This window comes from Neomonachus schauinslandi, chromosome 2 (genome assembly GCF_002201575.2).
Source record: "Neomonachus schauinslandi chromosome 2, ASM220157v2, whole genome shotgun sequence".
In the NCBI taxonomy this organism is placed as follows: Eukaryota; Metazoa; Chordata; class Mammalia; order Carnivora; family Phocidae; genus Neomonachus; species Neomonachus schauinslandi.
The window spans coordinates 15,242,719-15,260,666 of NC_058404.1; the positions used below are offsets into that span (position 1 = coordinate 15,242,719).

The 17,948-nt window shown below is 48.3% G+C and overlaps 1 protein-coding gene across 1 annotated transcript in view; it reads right to left on the reverse strand.

Annotated features, from left to right (window-relative positions):
* Positions 1-960: 960 nt before the first annotated feature.
* Positions 961-17,948, reverse strand: part of ENPP6 (ectonucleotide pyrophosphatase/phosphodiesterase 6) — a 108,422-nt gene continuing 91,434 nt past the window's right edge. Inside the window, exons 7-8 of the mRNA XM_021694227.1 lie at positions 5,967-6,090; positions 961-1,313 (exon numbers count right to left, since the gene is read on the reverse strand). Coding sequence (XP_021549902.1) covers positions 1,108-1,313; positions 5,967-6,090 — 330 coding nt within the window. The 3' untranslated portion in view covers positions 961-1,107. The remainder of the gene's footprint in view (positions 1,314-5,966; positions 6,091-17,948) is intronic.

Genomic DNA, 17,948 nt, shown 5'->3' on the forward strand with positions numbered 1-17,948 from the left:
GTTCGGGATTCAGTTCCATCGTGTTCTCTCCATTCCCCACCCCACCCCCACCCCCACCATTTTCCTTGGGCTTCTGGGTCCCTCAGGATACACTCTGCTGGTGTTATTCCACAAGCCTTGCTCCAAGACTACTGGTGCATAGAACTTAATGTGCTACCATTCCAAGCAGTGAACTGAGATTTCTGCAAACATGTCCACAAGTCATCAGCAAGATGTATCAGCCTGTGATGATATGTCAGGTATTGCTATAGCCTATACTCTGTCTGGGGATCCAAAGCGTGGCAGGGAATCCATTAGTCCACTCACACATAGAGGGCCCACCATGTGCAAGCTTCCATGTTGTGACAGACTGTGCTAAGTCTCACAGAAGCCTGGGTCTGCTGCAAGCTTCTCTGCTCCTCAAGGCAAGGGAGACATTTCTGTGCACTCAAGAGTTCCGGAGGGCACCCACATCTTTCACCTTGTTCTATGAGTTCTTCAATCCTTGGTACTTTTGATTGGTGAGCCAAGCTAAGATACGACCTTTCTGGGGCTTGGTATAAAATGAAAAAGACTCCATGAGCTAGACCCAAAACAGAAGACAGCTATTGCTCTTACGTGGACTTCTTTTCTCTGGGATGGAAGGAGCAGTACAAGATTGTGGCCATAAACCCCAAGGATGGCTCCTGGGTGTGGACCGGACACAGACAAGGGCCTGCTTTGTGCAAGGCAGGACACAGAGGGGCCCAAGACTCCATGCAATATCCACTCAAAGTCTGTTTGCCCCAGGGGTGAGCTCTTACTCAGACAGTTCATCTGAGTAACTGCATGCAAACAATGCAGAAAATGACATATAGTTGAACCAATGAAAAGCTAGGGTTTTCCTTACCTCCAGAAGAAATAAAGCTTGGGGTTTTGGGTGTTTGTTTTTTTTTAAAGAAGTTTAAAATGTTTTTTTTCTTAAAGAAATTTAAAATTTTTTTTTCTGTATGGAATCATCCAAGAATTATATTTACAATTTTTGTGGCCTTGATTGTATTAATGAAGCTATTATTCGAATAGAAAATGAAAACCATCCCACCATGGAGGCACACTTGGCTGAGTGTTTGGGGACAACAATAGCAGCATCTATGCAAACAGTAGGAGGAGAATCAAGACCAGAACACAGCTGCTCGGTCGGATGCACGGAGCCGAGCTGTCCTGGTCCTTCAGCATACACATCACCCTGGACCAGGAGCCATTGTTGGGCAGGGGAGCGATGCCTGTCACGTTGCACATGACATTGTAGACATCCACGGACCTGATTGGAGCAGCTCTGAAGTTGGATTTGAAATCTGAAAGGGAAAGGCAAGCAAACAAGTTGTCACAGCCATGCCCTGGGCAGAAAGGGGGCCAAGTCACAACACAGAGAATTATACTCAGGTTCCAGGCAGCTTTGGGACTGGAAATCAGCTCTGTCAATGGGGCGTGGCCAACTCATGGTGAACTTGGAAGGGTATCTGGAAGGGGTATAGCTCACAAAAGGATGTTGCTTTCTATGGCTCATGGAGATGAGTTTCTTTAGAAAGACAAATCAGCAGATTGTCTTTGTGCATAACTGTGGTGCCTTCCTGACCACAGAGCTATCCTGGAGAGGCAGAAGGGCATCTCCATTTTTGCTGCTCATTTCCGCAGAGCCCTGGAGAGCAGGTGTGGTCACAGAAGGTTGACTGTCTTGCTGAGCTCCCCAAACCCAATTACACAGTATGCTTATCTTCCAGAACGTCTATCTAGCAGCAGCTGGTTGGCCAGGGCATCCCAGAGCCACTTAAGAATGTTTCTTCATTTTCCTGCCACATCGAGGTCTCAGGGCTTCATGGGATGTGAATCTATACGGTTTCCTCAGTGCCGGCTACCTCAGAAGCAACAACACTGGTTTCTTAAATATGTTTGGAGAACCAACCAAACATTCCTTGGGAGTCTTTCACTAGCAGATAAAATAACTTAGCCGAGTGGAAAACAAGCAAACTGGTATTGGAGTTAGGGACCCGGGTGAAAGCCCTGAGAGCAGTGGAGAAGAGTGTTGTGCTTGCTTCCACCCTGAGGCTGCACCAAACTCTAGTGGTGACGCAGGAATCTAGAAGGTAGGGCTAGTTGTTCACAGCCTAGTGAGTATGGAAGTATTTCAATCAAGAGTGCACCTTCTCCTTCTCCACAGGAGGCCAAGAAGAGGCTGAATACCAAGTACTTGTCTGTTCAAAGAGTGAGTGTAAGAGGTTAGTAGTGTACATAACAGTTTCCCTTTTGGGCCCCAAACCAGAGCTACATTGAGCTTGAATTCAAGAAGGAGATTTTATCCATCCATAAAGGCCTCTGCTTGTGCTTTTAGTCCGTGTAAGACTTTGAAAGGAAATGGGTGGTTTAGGGGCTGTAAAGCCAAGTTTTCTACCTTAGAAAATAATCCTCTATAATTGCTTTGCTAAAATGATCACATGTACTTTATTTAAAAAGCAAACAAACACCAATGGCAACAGAGTCCAGAAGTGCCAACACCAAATCCTGCTCTTTCTTTTTTTCCAAATCCTGCTCTTATACTAACCCTGAAATTACAAGTACAGAAAGAAGTTCTATTCAGAAAACTCTCCCAGAGTATGTTAGATCCAGGCCAACTTCCCAAGTGATAGATTTTGCTCACTTTGGAGAAGTAATGTTGACTTTAGCATAAGAAGTTAATAGGCTCTACAACCAGCTCCCAGCCACTTAGTAGCTGGATAAGCTCAGGAAATGGGCATAGAAATGGTACCTAAACCATAGCTCCAGGCACACTGCATCTGCTCAATAAATGGTAGCTATTCTTATTAATAAGCATGTAGAGTAAGCACCCCACAAGGGCATACTATGGACTGAAAATTTCACCCATAAATTATTTGGGGGATTCACTTCACTTTTGGGGCAGGAAGGATAGTGGATAAGGCAACATCACCTCATGGTAAAAACTAGTCAAAATCCAGAACCCCCCTGGAGAGGAGATTTAGGACTTCCCCAGAATCCCAACCCTTCCTAATATCAAGGTAATTACAACTAGGTGAGGATGGTGGTTAGACTTCCCCAGAGAAGAATCAGCTGCGGTGTGAGAAATCAATGGAAAAGTTGTCCCAGTGATGTGGCAGCAACTTGCATCTCTCCTTCCAACTTGCCATGGACCTGGACGTGATGACCACACTGCCCTGCCACATGGTGGCCATGTCCTCGTCATGTGTGTGGGTGGGGAGGGTGTGTGGGTAACGGACAGTAAACCCAACATATCCTTCCCCAGCCTTCCAAATGCCCATGTCTTTAACACTCAGCAGGAAAAACTGAGATCAAGCTCTACTGACAAAAAAAAAAAAATTAGAAAAGATTTTACACTGAAAGTACAAAATTAAATCTTATGCACATAAGCAGGAAGAAGAATTAGGTTTTCCCTCCCAACTCCATCTGGTTCATGACTTCCTATGCTGCTGAGCTGGGCCTTTGGGCCCAAAGAACAGAGGATCCAGGCTAGAATGAGAGCTTCTGGAAAACTCCGGAACAGCAGAACAATACCAGATCCAGCTGGGGAGGACCTGGCCAACCTCTGCTAACTCAAGGTGGCATGCTGAACCTGGATTGGCAATCCATGTTATTTCCATGAATTTAAATTTTGTGGATATTGAAACTGTTTCTCCTAAAGAGAGAAGGTTCTGCAGCCCCATGCCAGGCCTGGCCACCTTGGACTGCTTTCCGGGTGAGGCTTGCTAGCTCACAGGCAGCTCACTGAATCACACTCCTGCTGTCTTATCTTGAAATGTGGAGTTCTCCAGGGCAAGATTAGGTCGTTCAAATTAGAAACTGGGATTAACCAGAGAGAGGCTATCTTCCAGAATTATTTCCTTTTCTTTCTGCCGGACCAGACTTACTGGCTTCTGAAGCTTCATCTGAGCAGCTGCAATGATGCCCAGCATCCTCCCTAAGCAAGAAGTGCATATAATTAATCAGGAGGCATGTACCTTTATCTCAAAGTGCAGCTAGATAGCTATTAAAGGCCTCACTCTTAAATTTTCTTCTGAGTCAACAGTCAGTGTGTAAAGCTGTTCAATCTTTCATGAGAATTGGAGCCAGAAACGTGATGGTTTGCGGGAGGCTCTCAAGGCGGTCTCTGCCTGGAAACATTTTTTGCAGTTGGCCCAGTCCCTTTTCATCAGGGGTCATCTATCTGTCTATAAAAGGCTTAGGTTTTTAGTTTTACAGGAGCATATGATGGAGGCCTTTGTTGATGGACAAACTCTCCCCTCTGAATTTAACTTTAAGCTAATGTAGCTTTGGGTACTTGGTCTTAAAAATTTTGGTTTGAGGCTAGATTTGCTTCTGCTTTAAAACATGCCTGAGACTCTTGTTTATAAACACTCCTTCCACTGACAACTGTTTTGCATTCATGATCTTATTTCTCTCTTCTAAGGAAGGAGGAGGTGATGCTTTTGAATGAAAGCCCTAATGTTTAATGTTCTCCTATGTAAAGCCTGCGGCCTTGGAATATCTCCAACCTAATCTAATGAACGGTTGACCTCAACAAAATCCTTAAGGCTCCATCCCTCATTCATTATGTTTTTGAGCTCTTTGGTGAATTAATGCTGAATATAGCGTAAGAGGTTATATCTGACCTGGTTGGTTGACAGGGAGCACCCAATAACGATCATTGGTTGATGGCAATGTGCTTGGGCATCCTCTGAACTCTCTTAGGCCAATGTTGTGAACCCAGTTAGCACTCTATAAATGTTTGCTGCTACCGACGTAGCAGCACCAACATAGCAGTACTTCAGGGCTTGGGAGCTTGGATCACGTACGGGAGAGGATCTGGACCAGTGTGTTCCCTAAGCCCAGGAGGCCAGGGGCTCCCAAGGAGCATGCAGAAATGGACACCTAGTTGTTCTCAGCAGCTATTTTGTGGTAAGTAGAGTGACCCAAGGCAGATGGAACGAGAGGGGTCAACATAGATCTTTGTCTTTCTACATCAAGAAGAGCAGACCTTCTAGGCATGACTTCTAACCTATACTTTGAAAGGGAAGAATGGACTGTCATGGGCTGAAACATTCTGATCTAAATCCAGAAAATGGCATTTGGAGTATGGATGTCAGGGTAAGTTTATTACATTTAATAAGGAGAGTGGACAGTCGTAAGGGAGAAGACTAGCTTATGAGCCAGTCAACTGATGGTTGATGGCCGCTGTTGAATGTCTCTCCCACCTCTGCTTTTTTTTTTAAGAAAGAAAGGGGTGTTTGGGTCATAGTATGATCTCCAGAGTGTCTGATAAATGTTTCCACAATGTGAATTTACATTCCTCTGTCAATTAAAGGAAATGACCAAATAGACCCTCTCCATCTCCCCTCTACTCCAAACTTAGAAATTTCTGGTCAAAGAAGGCAGAGTAAATTTGCTTTCATCCAAGCTGTCTCTGGGCCTTCTGGCTCATTCTCAAAGTCATGCTCAAGGTCATTTCCTAGCTTGGCCTTGAGCACATCCCAGCTTCTGGCTGGGCCGTAAACCGAATGACCCCCACAGGCATGGGTGCTCTAGACAGGGAGGAACTGTGGAAGAGTCAGACCCTGTGAAGTGATCACATCAACTCTGAGACTCACAGCTGTCAGCAACCTGGTGTCTGATAAGCTTTCCTGGACATCAGATAGCTGTGAAATAACATTTTGATGAATTAAGTAAAAAATGAATCACAAACATGTGGAATACATTTTCTTCACTGCGCTCAAGATTTAAAATTTACAAGGAAAAGCATTTGACCGCATTTGCCAAACCTACGAAGCATTTGAAAGCAAGCCAGCAAAAGATGTTTCATGGAGACCAGCTGGGTTTGCTCCGCTTTGCTCATAAAGAGGTCCATAAAGAAATCACTTCAGCCTTTACGAGTGCTGTCAGCCCCTCCTGGAGACCACTTCTTTGGGAACGGAGGACAAAGCATGGGGTCATGTCTTGCCTACCGGGTCCGAAGGCCAAGAAGATGCCCCTCATGTCCATGAGCTCGTTGTCATAGCCGTGCCAACCGTGCTGCCAACCTTCCCTCTTGCCGGTGCTGTTCATCCAAAAAGGAAGTGTCTCTTGATTCTGAAACCAGGCAAGGCAGTTACATTACACTGTGTCCCAACCATCGTGATGAGTGAGCATCTGGCCCAAACTAGCACCCAATGTGGGGATTTCCTTCTCAGCATTCTCCAGTGGGGTCACCCAACCTCGGCTGGATCACGTCCTACTCCAGGTAGCACAGACCTTTGGACGCAACCCCTGAAATTGCCAGAGAGCTCTAGTTATAAAGGTATTTTCTTACACGGAGCAGAACTGAACCTCGTCATCAGTTTGAAAGCCACTAAATATATCATGTTAGAGACAGAAGGGATGTTAAAGTGTATCTATGGTATAGTGAAAAGTATATTTGGCCTTTGTCCCAGGTTCCTGGCCCGGAGCTCCCAAAACCCTTGGAATTTCTGGAGTGAAGGGGGTATTTTTGTTATTCATAATGAGCCCCTTTCTCCCCATACCTGAGTGTCTGTTAATGAGATGGCTGACCGGGCTGGGAGAACCCTCCAATCTGTAGTCAAGCCGGACACTAGTGTGGGTAGCCTGGGGACCCAGGACCTGTGGCTGGCAGCTGAAGCGGGGACAGTCAGGTGGGACGGAGCCCCCTAGCGCGAGGGGCTGTTCCAACTCCGGGGGGGTCGGTGTCAGAACGGAACTGAATTGCAGGACACCCGACTGCCGTCCGAGAGTTGTTGGAAAACACGGTGTCTAATCGAATCACCTTGTTTTTCTAGCAAAGCCATCGAAGCCCAGAGCCCTTTCCACCGCCCTCCCCCCAGATCCCATCCCCATCGTTCCTTTTTTCCGAGCTCCAACCTCAGGAGCAACGTGGGCTAGATTAGTCCCCTCCGCTTCATTTAGTCAAACATGTGAAAGTGGCGCAGCCGTTTACATCTTTGTTTCCTGCGACGGTCTTCTTCATTCGGGACGGGCTCCAGAACCATCACTTCCCTGTCACCCTCTTCCCTTCAGAACTCGATTTCCTGAGATGGCAGATGCTGGCATGTGCGACAGCCGTGGGTCCTGCAGAGGACACATCCCCAGCCCTTCACTGCAGACTGCCATTCGAGCCTGACTGTCCAGGCACGTCTGCTGAGCAGGGTCTGAGATCGCAAACACTTGAGATGCAGGAAGTAGAACTGACTGGTCATGACCAAAGCAGGGAAGCAACAATGCTGGAATTTACAGGTTGGCGCGTAAGACGTGTAACCTAATACCAGCCTGCACTGACATTCACTCCATTGTCACCACATCCCCGTGTGGATGATGTTCTTCCCACTGTACAGCTGAAGGAACTAAGGCCCAGAGAGGTTAAGGGGCACTCTGAAAGCCACACAGCAGTCGAGAGGCAGGGCGGGGGTTGGAACCCAGGCGGGTTGTCTCGCGGTCCTCGAGCACCTTCCACGGCCCCACAGCCGGAGGTCACTGCCTGTGACCTTGCCTCTTTACTCACCAAGTAGTGTGGCCAGTTCTCAAGTGTATAGAAAAAAAGGTTTTAAAACTGGATTCCAGGTTGTTGCTTTCTGGGTCTGCAAGCTGGTTCGGATCCGGGGCGAGCTACTTCTCGGTGCTTCGGTTTCCCTGTTGGATGTGATAACACCTCCCTCACAGCGTCTCTGGAGGCGGACATGACTGTGCACGACATGCCCGGCACATAATAGATGCACAAAAAATGGCTGTGGGCCGGTCACCAGATGCGGCTGGCTGTGGGGCACGAAGTCCCCTTTGCTTATTTAGCTGTCATATCGCTTTGCACACCCATCCTGTCGCACCCCATAAACCGCTCCCTCGCTTTCCAGATCACACTCTTGCACTGACTCTCTGTTTCCTGAATTCCCATCATCCCCTGTCCCTCCTTCTCCAGCTGTAGCTTGTATTTTTCCATGGGAACGTTTTTATTAACTTACTGCATTTCCAACCTGTGATACCATTTTTGTTCTTTGTCTGTGGTGATGATCACAACACATCCCAGTTTAGCTCTGTCAGCTAACTGGAGGTGTCGCGTCCTCTCTCGGGCTCCGGGGCAGTGACTTCTGCAGCACCCGTAGAACATTCTGTAACTAACGACTTCACCAGCTGTGACCCCCACAGGACATATGTGCCCCACAGCAAAGGGACAGATGAAAGGGAGGTGAAGGCTGATTATACCTGATGTACGAATTCCACAAAGACAAACATACAGCCGTGAAAGCCTCGGCCTGAAGGTCACTGGGGCTTTGGCAGATTGTAGGGAAGTGTGTTCCTTTTTATTAAAGTGACAAGTCACTCCAGTCAAGCAACTGTTCTTACTGATTTTAAGAAGTAATAAGGAACTGGCTGCTCACGTGAGACGCTACCCATCTCCCGGAAGTGACCGAATGCCTTACGTTTCATGCACAGCCTTAGCTTCAAAATGGCATCTGGATGATTTTCTCCCTTTCCCTTCCTGGTGGCTTCCCCGTCTTTGTTGTGTACCCCACATTGTCACCTAGATGCATACAGATGAGGTCCTACTGATGTATGTGTGTCCCAGACCTACCTCGGCCTCCAGAGCAGAAATCCCCAGGCTGCGGGTCCTCCAGCTGCTGGTTGAGGAGAACTAATCCCATCCTGACTCTCGCAGGCCCAGGGACTGCCACATAGAACCACCTAGTGATGTCCGGGGAGGTGCTCAGACCCTCCAGATTTGGTCAAAGCTGAGACAGGGGTAGAAGAGTGGTGTGTGTGTGTGTGTGTGTGTGTGTGTGTGTGTGTGTGTGTGTCCATGGGAATGGGGAGGGCAGTGCTCCTAAGTTTGGGTCTCTAAGAAAACTGGGCTCATGGTGGGGTTGGCAGCCAATTCCCAGGAAACACTGGGTCCTCTTGCAGTGTGTTGTAGAAAGCCCAAATAAGGGCCCCACCTGGAAGGGGTAGTTCCCCCTAATGAATAGGTGAGGGAGGGAATCTAGAAAGAATAGGGTCTTGCTGGGGAGAGGAGTCCCCGGCAATGGTGGGAGATGTCCTTATCCCCCCCCGTTGGAGAAGAGCCTGTTCATTCCATTCTGCAGCTCAACAGATATGCCCTGAGCTCTGAATCTGTGTCGGGCTCTCTGCTAGGCTTTTGGCTGAGAAGCACAGAGGAGGAAAGCATTCCTTCCTCTGAAAGAGCTTATTTTTAGTGAGGAAAGACGAGGGGTTATGGCTTCTGTATATTGATTCCTGAGCCGGCCGGGACAGGCAGTGAGGTAGGATGAGGCCCTGGGGACGCCTGTGGTGAGAATCACTGTCCGTGGGATGGGCGAGCGTGCGTAGCAGGGGACACACAACGAGAGGCCACCCAGGTGCTGGCCCCAAGGTTCCCCCAGCAACGGACCCCTGGGAGCTCTGGTCGTGGAGAAGGCCGGGCACAGAGAAGGCCGGGCCAGGCAGGGAGAGTTTGTACTGCCTCGTACGGGAGAAGCATGAGAAGGAAGCAGCCATGGGAGAGAAACTGTTGGCGGCCGTGAGGAGGAGAGAGGACCTGGAGTTCTCCACTCTCGGAGCCTGCCTGAGGTTGTGCCGGTCAACAGGGTGACCAACCATCGTGGTCTGCCCAGGACTGAGGCCCTGCCGGGGATGCCACACTTTGGGACAGTTCTAGACAAACCAGGACGTGTTGGCCATTCTACAGTGAACGCTATCCTGGAAATTTAAACAAAATCTTCACCAAGTGTAATTTGTTCAGAACGTTCCAGAGCTTTTCGGGACCTCTCCTCTATACACAGGCAGGTAGCCGTGCTGGGACCTTCCTTTGATGAGCCACTGAACTAATTAATCATTCCTAACAGGAAGGAACCAGAAATAGCTCTGCAGGAGGGAACACTGGAAGAAATGATTATTATGTTTATACACTTGTGTTCTTTGATTTCCGTGTCTGCACTCCCCTGCCTACTTACGTGGAAATGCCTACCATCAGCTTGCTTGAATTTAGGAAGCCACGGGAGTCTTTATGAGATAAGAGTTATAGTTTTCAGACTAGATCTTTGTCTTAATCATCCTTAGAACTAAAAAAGAAAAAAAAAAAAGGCATATTCACTGTTCACTCCCAAATCAGCAAACCAGTTAATGTAGTTTGTTCAACACATGCCTGGTGGCATCTCTGAATTCACCATTTTATGGCACATTCAGTCCTTTATGGTGCTGAACTGAGAGGTATAGGGAACACAGTCAGATGTGGGGGTAGGGTTGGGAGTGAGGGTAAAGGTAGAAGGAGGGATAGAAGGACAAGAAGAAGCAAGAGCAGCTTGAACAATCCGTGTCATTGGTTTCTGTTGGCACATGGCCAAGGTACTTGCTGTAGCAAAATCTCATTTTTTTTATTGTTGCATTTTGGGGATACATAAGCATGTATACCTCTCCCCTCTTCCTTCTGATTTCCCCTCAGTGTAGATCAGAAAATGGTTGCTAAGCTGCAGGCACAAATACTCCTGAGGAGACACAGGGTCACCGGCTGCCAGGACAACATCCGGGCTCTGGCTCTTGCTGTGCACCCCAAAATGACTTTGTGGGGGGCGCTGAGGGTGTGGGAATCCATCCTGCGTGGGTATCCTCCCTGGCCAGTGCAACTGTGCAGGGCCTTGCCTGGTGCCTCCTGCTTGGGTTGACTTCTGGTCCCATCTTCCCCCACTGGGAGGGCTCCTACCTTGAAACTTGGAGCGCTCACTGTCTACACTGCGGGATCCCAAGCCTAGCCATGCAGAGAATGCCCTGAGCTTATCCTGGGCCCGACTTTTGGGTATTTGCGTTCAGTAGGTCAGGGTGAGGCAGGGACTCTCTCCATTTGATCATCTCTCCCCAGCTGATTAGGATGAATAGTCAGGCCTGGAAACCCCTGGAAACCATTCACCTGGCACCCATCATGTGCTATGTTAAATTATCTGTCCTTTTCTAAGGACACTTCTTATTTATACTGGATTACCATGCCGAGGTCCAAGTCTGTTTCTCGGGCTCTTTGTGTGGCCCCAGCAGAGCTGCCTAGGGCCCTCCTCCCAGAGAGAACGCAGGGTCTCAGCGGGTGTAGCGTCAGTCACGTAGTCGGCTCCCAAAGGACTGTTGTCCACAGCAGGAACCAGGGAGTCCCCACTGGCTTATTCCATCTGGCCTCCAGCCTCATTGGCCAGTGCCTGTGGGATACTGGTTGTTAAACTCTTTGACCCTCGGGCACCTGGGTGGCTCAGTCGGTTAAGCGTCTGCCTTTGGCTCCGGTCATGATCTCAGGGTTCTGGGATCAAGTCCCACATTGGGGACCCTGCTCTATGGGGAGTCTGCTTCTCCCTCTGCTCCTTCCCCCGACTCGTGCTCTCTCTCTCTTTCTAAAAACAAACAACCAAACAAAAACAAAAAACCCCACAACTTTTTGACCACCAACCCTCTTTTCAACCACTAAAAGTATAATTCTTCCAGGGAAGTGGGGTCGGGCACCCAAGTTTGTCCCCTCCCTCTCTTGATGAGGCATCTCCCTGAATCTCCAGGGCTCTGGGGAACACAGGGGAAATCTGGTCAGATTAAAATAAATAAAATGTGAACATCTATCTAAAATTAAGTCTGCTTTATTGTCCTAGGACACGGTTATAAGAGGAAGCTCCCATGTCCTGGAAAAATACAATATAAGCTTCTGATATCATCTCAGGCGGAAAGAGGCACCCGATACTACCCAAGTCAGGGGTGGCTTCAGTTCAAACTCTGTGCCAGTGAGGACAGTTCGCTGGCTCTGGTGTTTTCCCTGATAGGGTTAAGTTTGAGCGATGGTTTCTATTACGAATCCCTGTTTCTTAGATTTCCCCCGTTGCTCTCCTGGGAGGCTTCCTGTTGGCGGGAGTCCTTGGATCCCTGTGCGAGTGGTGGTCGGGAACACCCCTATGCAAAGGGATGTCTCTCTAAAGGTCTCTCTTTCTGTGCCTTTCTAACACGGAACCTAACTGCTCAGGCCTCGGGCCCGGCCCGCCCCTGGAAAGCCCTGTTGCCACACACAGCATAGTCCTTTGAATAGAAAAGGCCAGAGAGCCAAACCAGCAGGGCTTACGAGGAACAGAATTCCTCAGAGTTCAGTGAAGGGCTGGAGAGCACTGCATGGATTGAGCTCCTTTTTTTTTTCTTTTTCCCGGGATCATGTTTCCTGAAGTGTGCCAAGGGTGAGAAGGGTGTGCATGTGCTCTCAGACGACCCTAATCACCCCCAGAAAGTCAGCAGCTCCCAGCACTTGACATCCGACTTCCTGAAGCTCAATTAGTCGGGCCTGGACAACACCACTCTAGCTGCCACTAAAACTCAGAAGCCACGTTTTCCAGATTGTCTTGATTTCCCTAGATATTTTGGGTCCAGGCCTAACTGCCATTCGACCACAGGCCTTAGAATTGAGCCTGGCATTTCATAGCCTTTGCCAGTTTTCAAAATAAATCTTTCCTCTGGAGACAAATATTGGCCTCCCTTAGAAGCTTGGGGCCGAATTAGCTGCATTTCTCTCCCCTCAGACAGGAGTCCGGAAGATCAACAACGAGCACCACGTTTCACAGTCTTTCATCAGGCTGGGGCCCCATCCTATCTTTCTGAGCACGGTGGCATGAGGGGGATACCGTCTAGGACAGGCTATAGGACTTAGCCCCTGTAGCGGGGTTGGGGGTGGTGTCTGGCGAGAGCTGGTGTGTCCCACACTTGGGCTCCAGCTGTGGGCTCGCTGAAGCTAGGAGAATTGTCATCACTGGTTTGAACACCTTCTCCCTGTTGAAATCTCTTCTCGGACTACTAATAATGAGCCCAAAGGAAAGGCTTTCCTGACTCAGCTGACCTCTCTGTTCACTTGGTTACTGATTTAAGACTTACAAAGTGAACAGCCTGTGATAAGCAACCTAGAATCAACTGCCTTAATACTTTTTAATTCATTTAGTAATTCATATTCCACAAACATATACTGAGCCTCTGCCATGTGCCAGATTCCATGGGGGAAAACGAAGGCGGAGGCGCCACAGGGCTGCCTGCAAGGAGCCTCCAGCCCAGGAAGGAAGGGTACAAGAGCAGATGGACAAATGTAGCATGCAGGGGAGTGATTCCGGCTTTCACGAGAATTCCAGGATGGAGGAAATTAGGGGAGAGCTGGGTGTTTCATGGGAGAGATGGTGTTTGAGCTGGGCTAAAGGGCAGGTGGGAGTCGAGGAGGAGGGGGCACCCCAGGGGTTCTGACTGATGTTACCAGAGCCCACTGAGTACTGGCTGATTTTTTTAGGTACAGGTATCCCCTGCTTTTTTGACAGTTCGAGTTACACCACTTTGCTTTTACAAAAGAGCTACTATATTAGTAGCTAACTGAAAGAAATCCGAGCGGGATTTTCTCTTCTACGAGAAAAGGTGAAAAGCGAAAATGGTGTTCAGCATTGGTTTTTTATAGAGACGGCGCACCCCGAGCAGCAGAGGGGCACCGAGCAGCTCCTTCCCTGGAAACCACATTCAGCAGGAAGCCACCGTAGCTTCGAACCGTGTCGGTGAGCATCCGTGCTTTAGGTCGATTGATTTTGTGCATCCCTAGCAAGATGGGACCTAAGGGATCAGAAAAGCCTAAGCAAGGTGATTTTCTGGGTCTGGGAATGCTCAAAAATTCTTCCATATGAAGTAATGATAACTGCTTCTTCGCTTGCGCCATGTCTGCCTATGAAGGGTTTCAGAGGAACATTCTGCTTCTGGAGGGGGGGGGGGGGGAAGTTGCATATGGAGGTGGGAAATGGAAGAATGCACTTAAGTTCGGCAGAAACCGCCCTCAGCTTTTGCCCACTTTGCATTTTCCTGTGTTGTTCCTGACTATCCCATATGCCAAGGACACGCAGCATCACTGGACCTCCCTCCCGAGGGCCCTTGGACCACCACATGGTGATGAGGCCATGTCCAGCCCCATTGCAGGTGCCCCCTGGAGGAGGGAGGGGGGTAGAGCATGGGTGGGGTGGGGTGGCTGGTGAAGGGTGTAGCCTTTGACCCCTGGCAAGCATGAGCAAAGAGGTTCCCACAGGACAGTGACCAGGTCTTAGGGAGACCGAGGGGGTGGGGGCAGCCATTAGGCAGCCCTTGAAGAAAGGAACCTGGCCAGTGTGACAGGCCAGGGCTTGACCTAGGTGGGTGGCCTGGATTGTTCCAGCCTTCATGTTTGGCCAGTCCTCTGGGAATAAGGACGCCTCAGATTGCCACCCTTGCAGGAGGAGCTCCAGGGCCAGGGACCGGCAGTGGGTGGCAACCCAGCCCATATACTAAAGAACGCGGGAGCAGAAGCAAGTTGCGGGAAGCCCCAGGCCAACAGCAGTCACACGGGGTAATCCTGCAATTCCAGGTGACAGATTCGATCTGCTTCCCTGTCTTTATCTTTTCCAGGGACAGCTCTCTAAGTGACCATTAAAAAAAAAAATGAACTCAATTAAGTCTTCCCGGTAGAGCTGTGGCCTTAGAGTCTGCAAAACGTAAAGTGGTAGCAAAAAGGTGGTGTTTATATGGGCGTGGCACGGTTGCCAAGGAAGCCAGATCTTGCGTGTTGCGGAACAGAGAGCAAGGAAGGGGGGATGGGACCCTATTCTGTTGGCCCCAGCCAGCACCCTTTTGTCCTGACTCAGCTGTTTTTCTAATCGCGTCTAAATCAGAAAAAAAGACTCCTCGGCTGTCCAGACCCGAGAAACTGCTTTCAGGCCTGAGAAGTTGGCCCTGCGGCAGCCGCCGAGCGCAGTCTACCACAGACACATCCTCGCAGGTGCTGCGCCCTGCTGGGCAGGTCACGGAGCAAATCACAGCGTTCTTCTACCGCCAGGGGAGAGACTCTGCAAATAGCCGTGGGGGGGGGGGGGGGGGGGGTGGGACGGGACGAACAGCCCCCCGGCACCGAGCGGGAACAAAGATAGCCAACGGGTTCTCCATTCTCTGCAGTCAGGTAAGTATAATGAACAACAGAAAGATGTAAAAGAAAAAAGACCAAGGCAACAAGGAACAAACGGACATTTGTCTTTAGGGTTTTTCAGATGACAAAGAGATAAAACCCCATGTTCTATCAAGGTAGAATCCGAAACTATAATTTTTACCGGTGAGTCTTGGGGAAAAAAGCCCATGAATTCAAGGATTCATAAAATGATAAAGGTATTCATTCAGGCTAAGAAACTAAGGTACAAAAAGGAGTGACTGAAAGACATCTGATCTCTCTCAGGACTCAGGGACAACCATGATTTTTCAGAGAAACATTTGTGTTTTTATGTGACAGACACTCTAAGTTACGTTAATGTAATTGATTGTGCTTCCCTCTTTGAACTGGCTGCTAGGAAGCTCAGAACCACATTTGTGTTCCATGTTGTGGTGTGTTACTTTCAGGACTAACAATATCCTCCATGCAGAGTCATTGAGAGGAACAGAAATAGTAACCAAGAAGGGAGGGAACTTCATTCAAGATAGCTGTTATTGTTGTTGTTGACCAAAATTTTAAGAAGAAATTTTTCCTGATGGATTTATTACCTGCAGAAGGTAAAATGGCTTTATGTTCATGTCATTGAAATGTGGGGAGGAGTCATTATAAACTTTCTAATGAACCAGGCATGATCAATGAAGATTCGCTCTGTAACACCCCTCATTAGTAATTAAAGCAGGGCAAGATAACATTGATAGTCCCGATATTTAATGGGTCAACACTAAATTATCCAGAATCTTATTTTTTTCATGTCCTATTGATCTCCCTTCTGGTTTCTTTCTTTAAAAAAGAAACCACTTTCTGCTTCAAATATTTAAAAAATCACCCCAAGTTTCCCTCTTGAAATAATTATCTATTTTTAAAAAGCTTTTCAAGTACTCATCAATTGCTAGGCATTCTTCCTTTCTGTTCTGGTGGCTTCTCCCCAACTTCTTAAGCCATACAGTTAACTGGGTAGCCCCTGTTAACTCCCTGGCTGAGTTCTGATTCACACAAACATATGTATGTGTACTGTGTAATTACAAAAGTAATGTAACGTAGTATATAATATGGTGTGTAATCAGCATGTGGCTGGCTCTCAGAAGACACAGAAGCTGGCAGGCTTCCTGCAGAAGAGCAGGTACCTGGACACCCAGTGCAGAGGGGAGGGGTGTTGGGAGGTTGGGGATGAGGCCCCATCAGATTTGTCACTGGGCTTTTTGAGTGGGCCGCCCCCAGCTAGCCAGAACGTTTGTCCTCATTCTCCTCTCACCTCCTCTTCTCTGTGACCTAAGTTTCAGGGACCTTGCGTGCCTCATTCTGCAGCCTCTGTATCACATTTGTCTTGTGACCGTGGCCTCCTGGTCCGCATTGCAGTATGGTGCTAGATCTTAGGACCAAAGCGGACTCGAGGCAGGAATTTTCTAGCCACACTGCTGCTTCTGGATGAGACCTAAGGGGCGGCTTGCTAGCGGGGTCTGGGCAGGAGTGGGTTAACAGTGCAGTTAGAGAAGCTTAAGCATCAGGGCTTCTCACTCTCATGCATTTCTTCTAAGTCCCTATACCTAATTTTATATTCATAATTACATATTCTTTTCTTAAAGAGAGACCCCTCCAAATTTTATAATTGTCAGAGTCCCATGAAACTGGTATCTGCCTCTTATTCTGGGGTTATATTTTTTGTTCCCTAATAAAAGTAGGAGACATACAAGAAGAAGCTACACCCTTTCTTCTCTGCTTTGCGATGACGTGAAAGGATGTGATGCTTGGGGCTGCAGCAGCCATCTTGTGACCCTGAAGAGAAAGCCAGAAGAACTGCAGAAGAGCTAACTCGGAGCCTTGGTATGATTGATGTGATTGAGCTGCTGGATGAACCAACCCTGGAACTGTCTATCTCGACTTCCAGTTGTATGAGGTAAAAGTCTTTATTATTTAAGGCACATGTATTCAAGTTGTGTATGACTTATAACCAAGAGCATCTTGCTGATACCCCCCTGGTCCCCCACCACTGTGTTTTAGTGACTCACTGGAGAAATGTATATCTCCTTGCTGAATGTGCTACTGCCAAGATTCTTACCTTCCAGAAAGTACTCAGAGCTAGAGCAGCTTTCCTGGTGCCCATCCTACCCTACTGGAGGGTTCAGAGCCTCTCCCACTGGAATGGAGATGGCCTCTCATTAGTTGTGCAGTGTCTCTGGCTTTGTCACTCTTCCCACCTAAGACTACTTTCCCATAAATTACTCCAGATCACTTCAATCGCCCTCCCCACCTTGAACCAGCCTCTCAGTGCACTTGATTTCAGCTAAATATGAGAAAGGAAAGAGTAGATGCTCATAATCATGCTAAGAAATGAGTGACAGGTAACTAGACTGGCCCTCTTCATCTCTTTGCTTTGAAAAAGTCAAAGTCATTCCACCAGAATTTCCTAAACTGAGAAAGTTTCAAAACGTCAGCCCCTTTGAACGACTTGGGAAAGTTGGCTTTATGGAAATAGTCGTATAGACACCTACCCAGGTGACGCAATTGACTGCTCGTGTGTTCAATGCAAAGCTGTGAGCAAATCACTGTACATGAAAATTCTGTGAGCCTGGAATAATCTCACTCCAGGCAAACATCGAACAGTGTGCTAAAGTGAAGAAAGAAGAATGAGGAGGCAGAGGGACCTTCTTGGAAACTTGCAATCACATGGTGTGGAAGCCAAAGTCTGCTGATTTGATGGGCCCCACTTGGCCTCAGGACTGTGTAGACTGACAGCTCAGACTGGGTCTGTTCTGTTTCCTTGGTGACCCGATGCTTCTCTTTGAGAGCACACAGGAATGACTCAGTTCTCCTCAGTGACCAAATTTCATGTCAAGGAACACTCATTTTTCCACACCTAGGTTCCTAGACTTCCTTCCACCCATTTGCCTGATCCATATTTCTGCTGATCACCACCTGCACTCTCTCTGGCAGATAAATGCTAGTCCTAGGCCTTAGACTTCATTGGCATCGA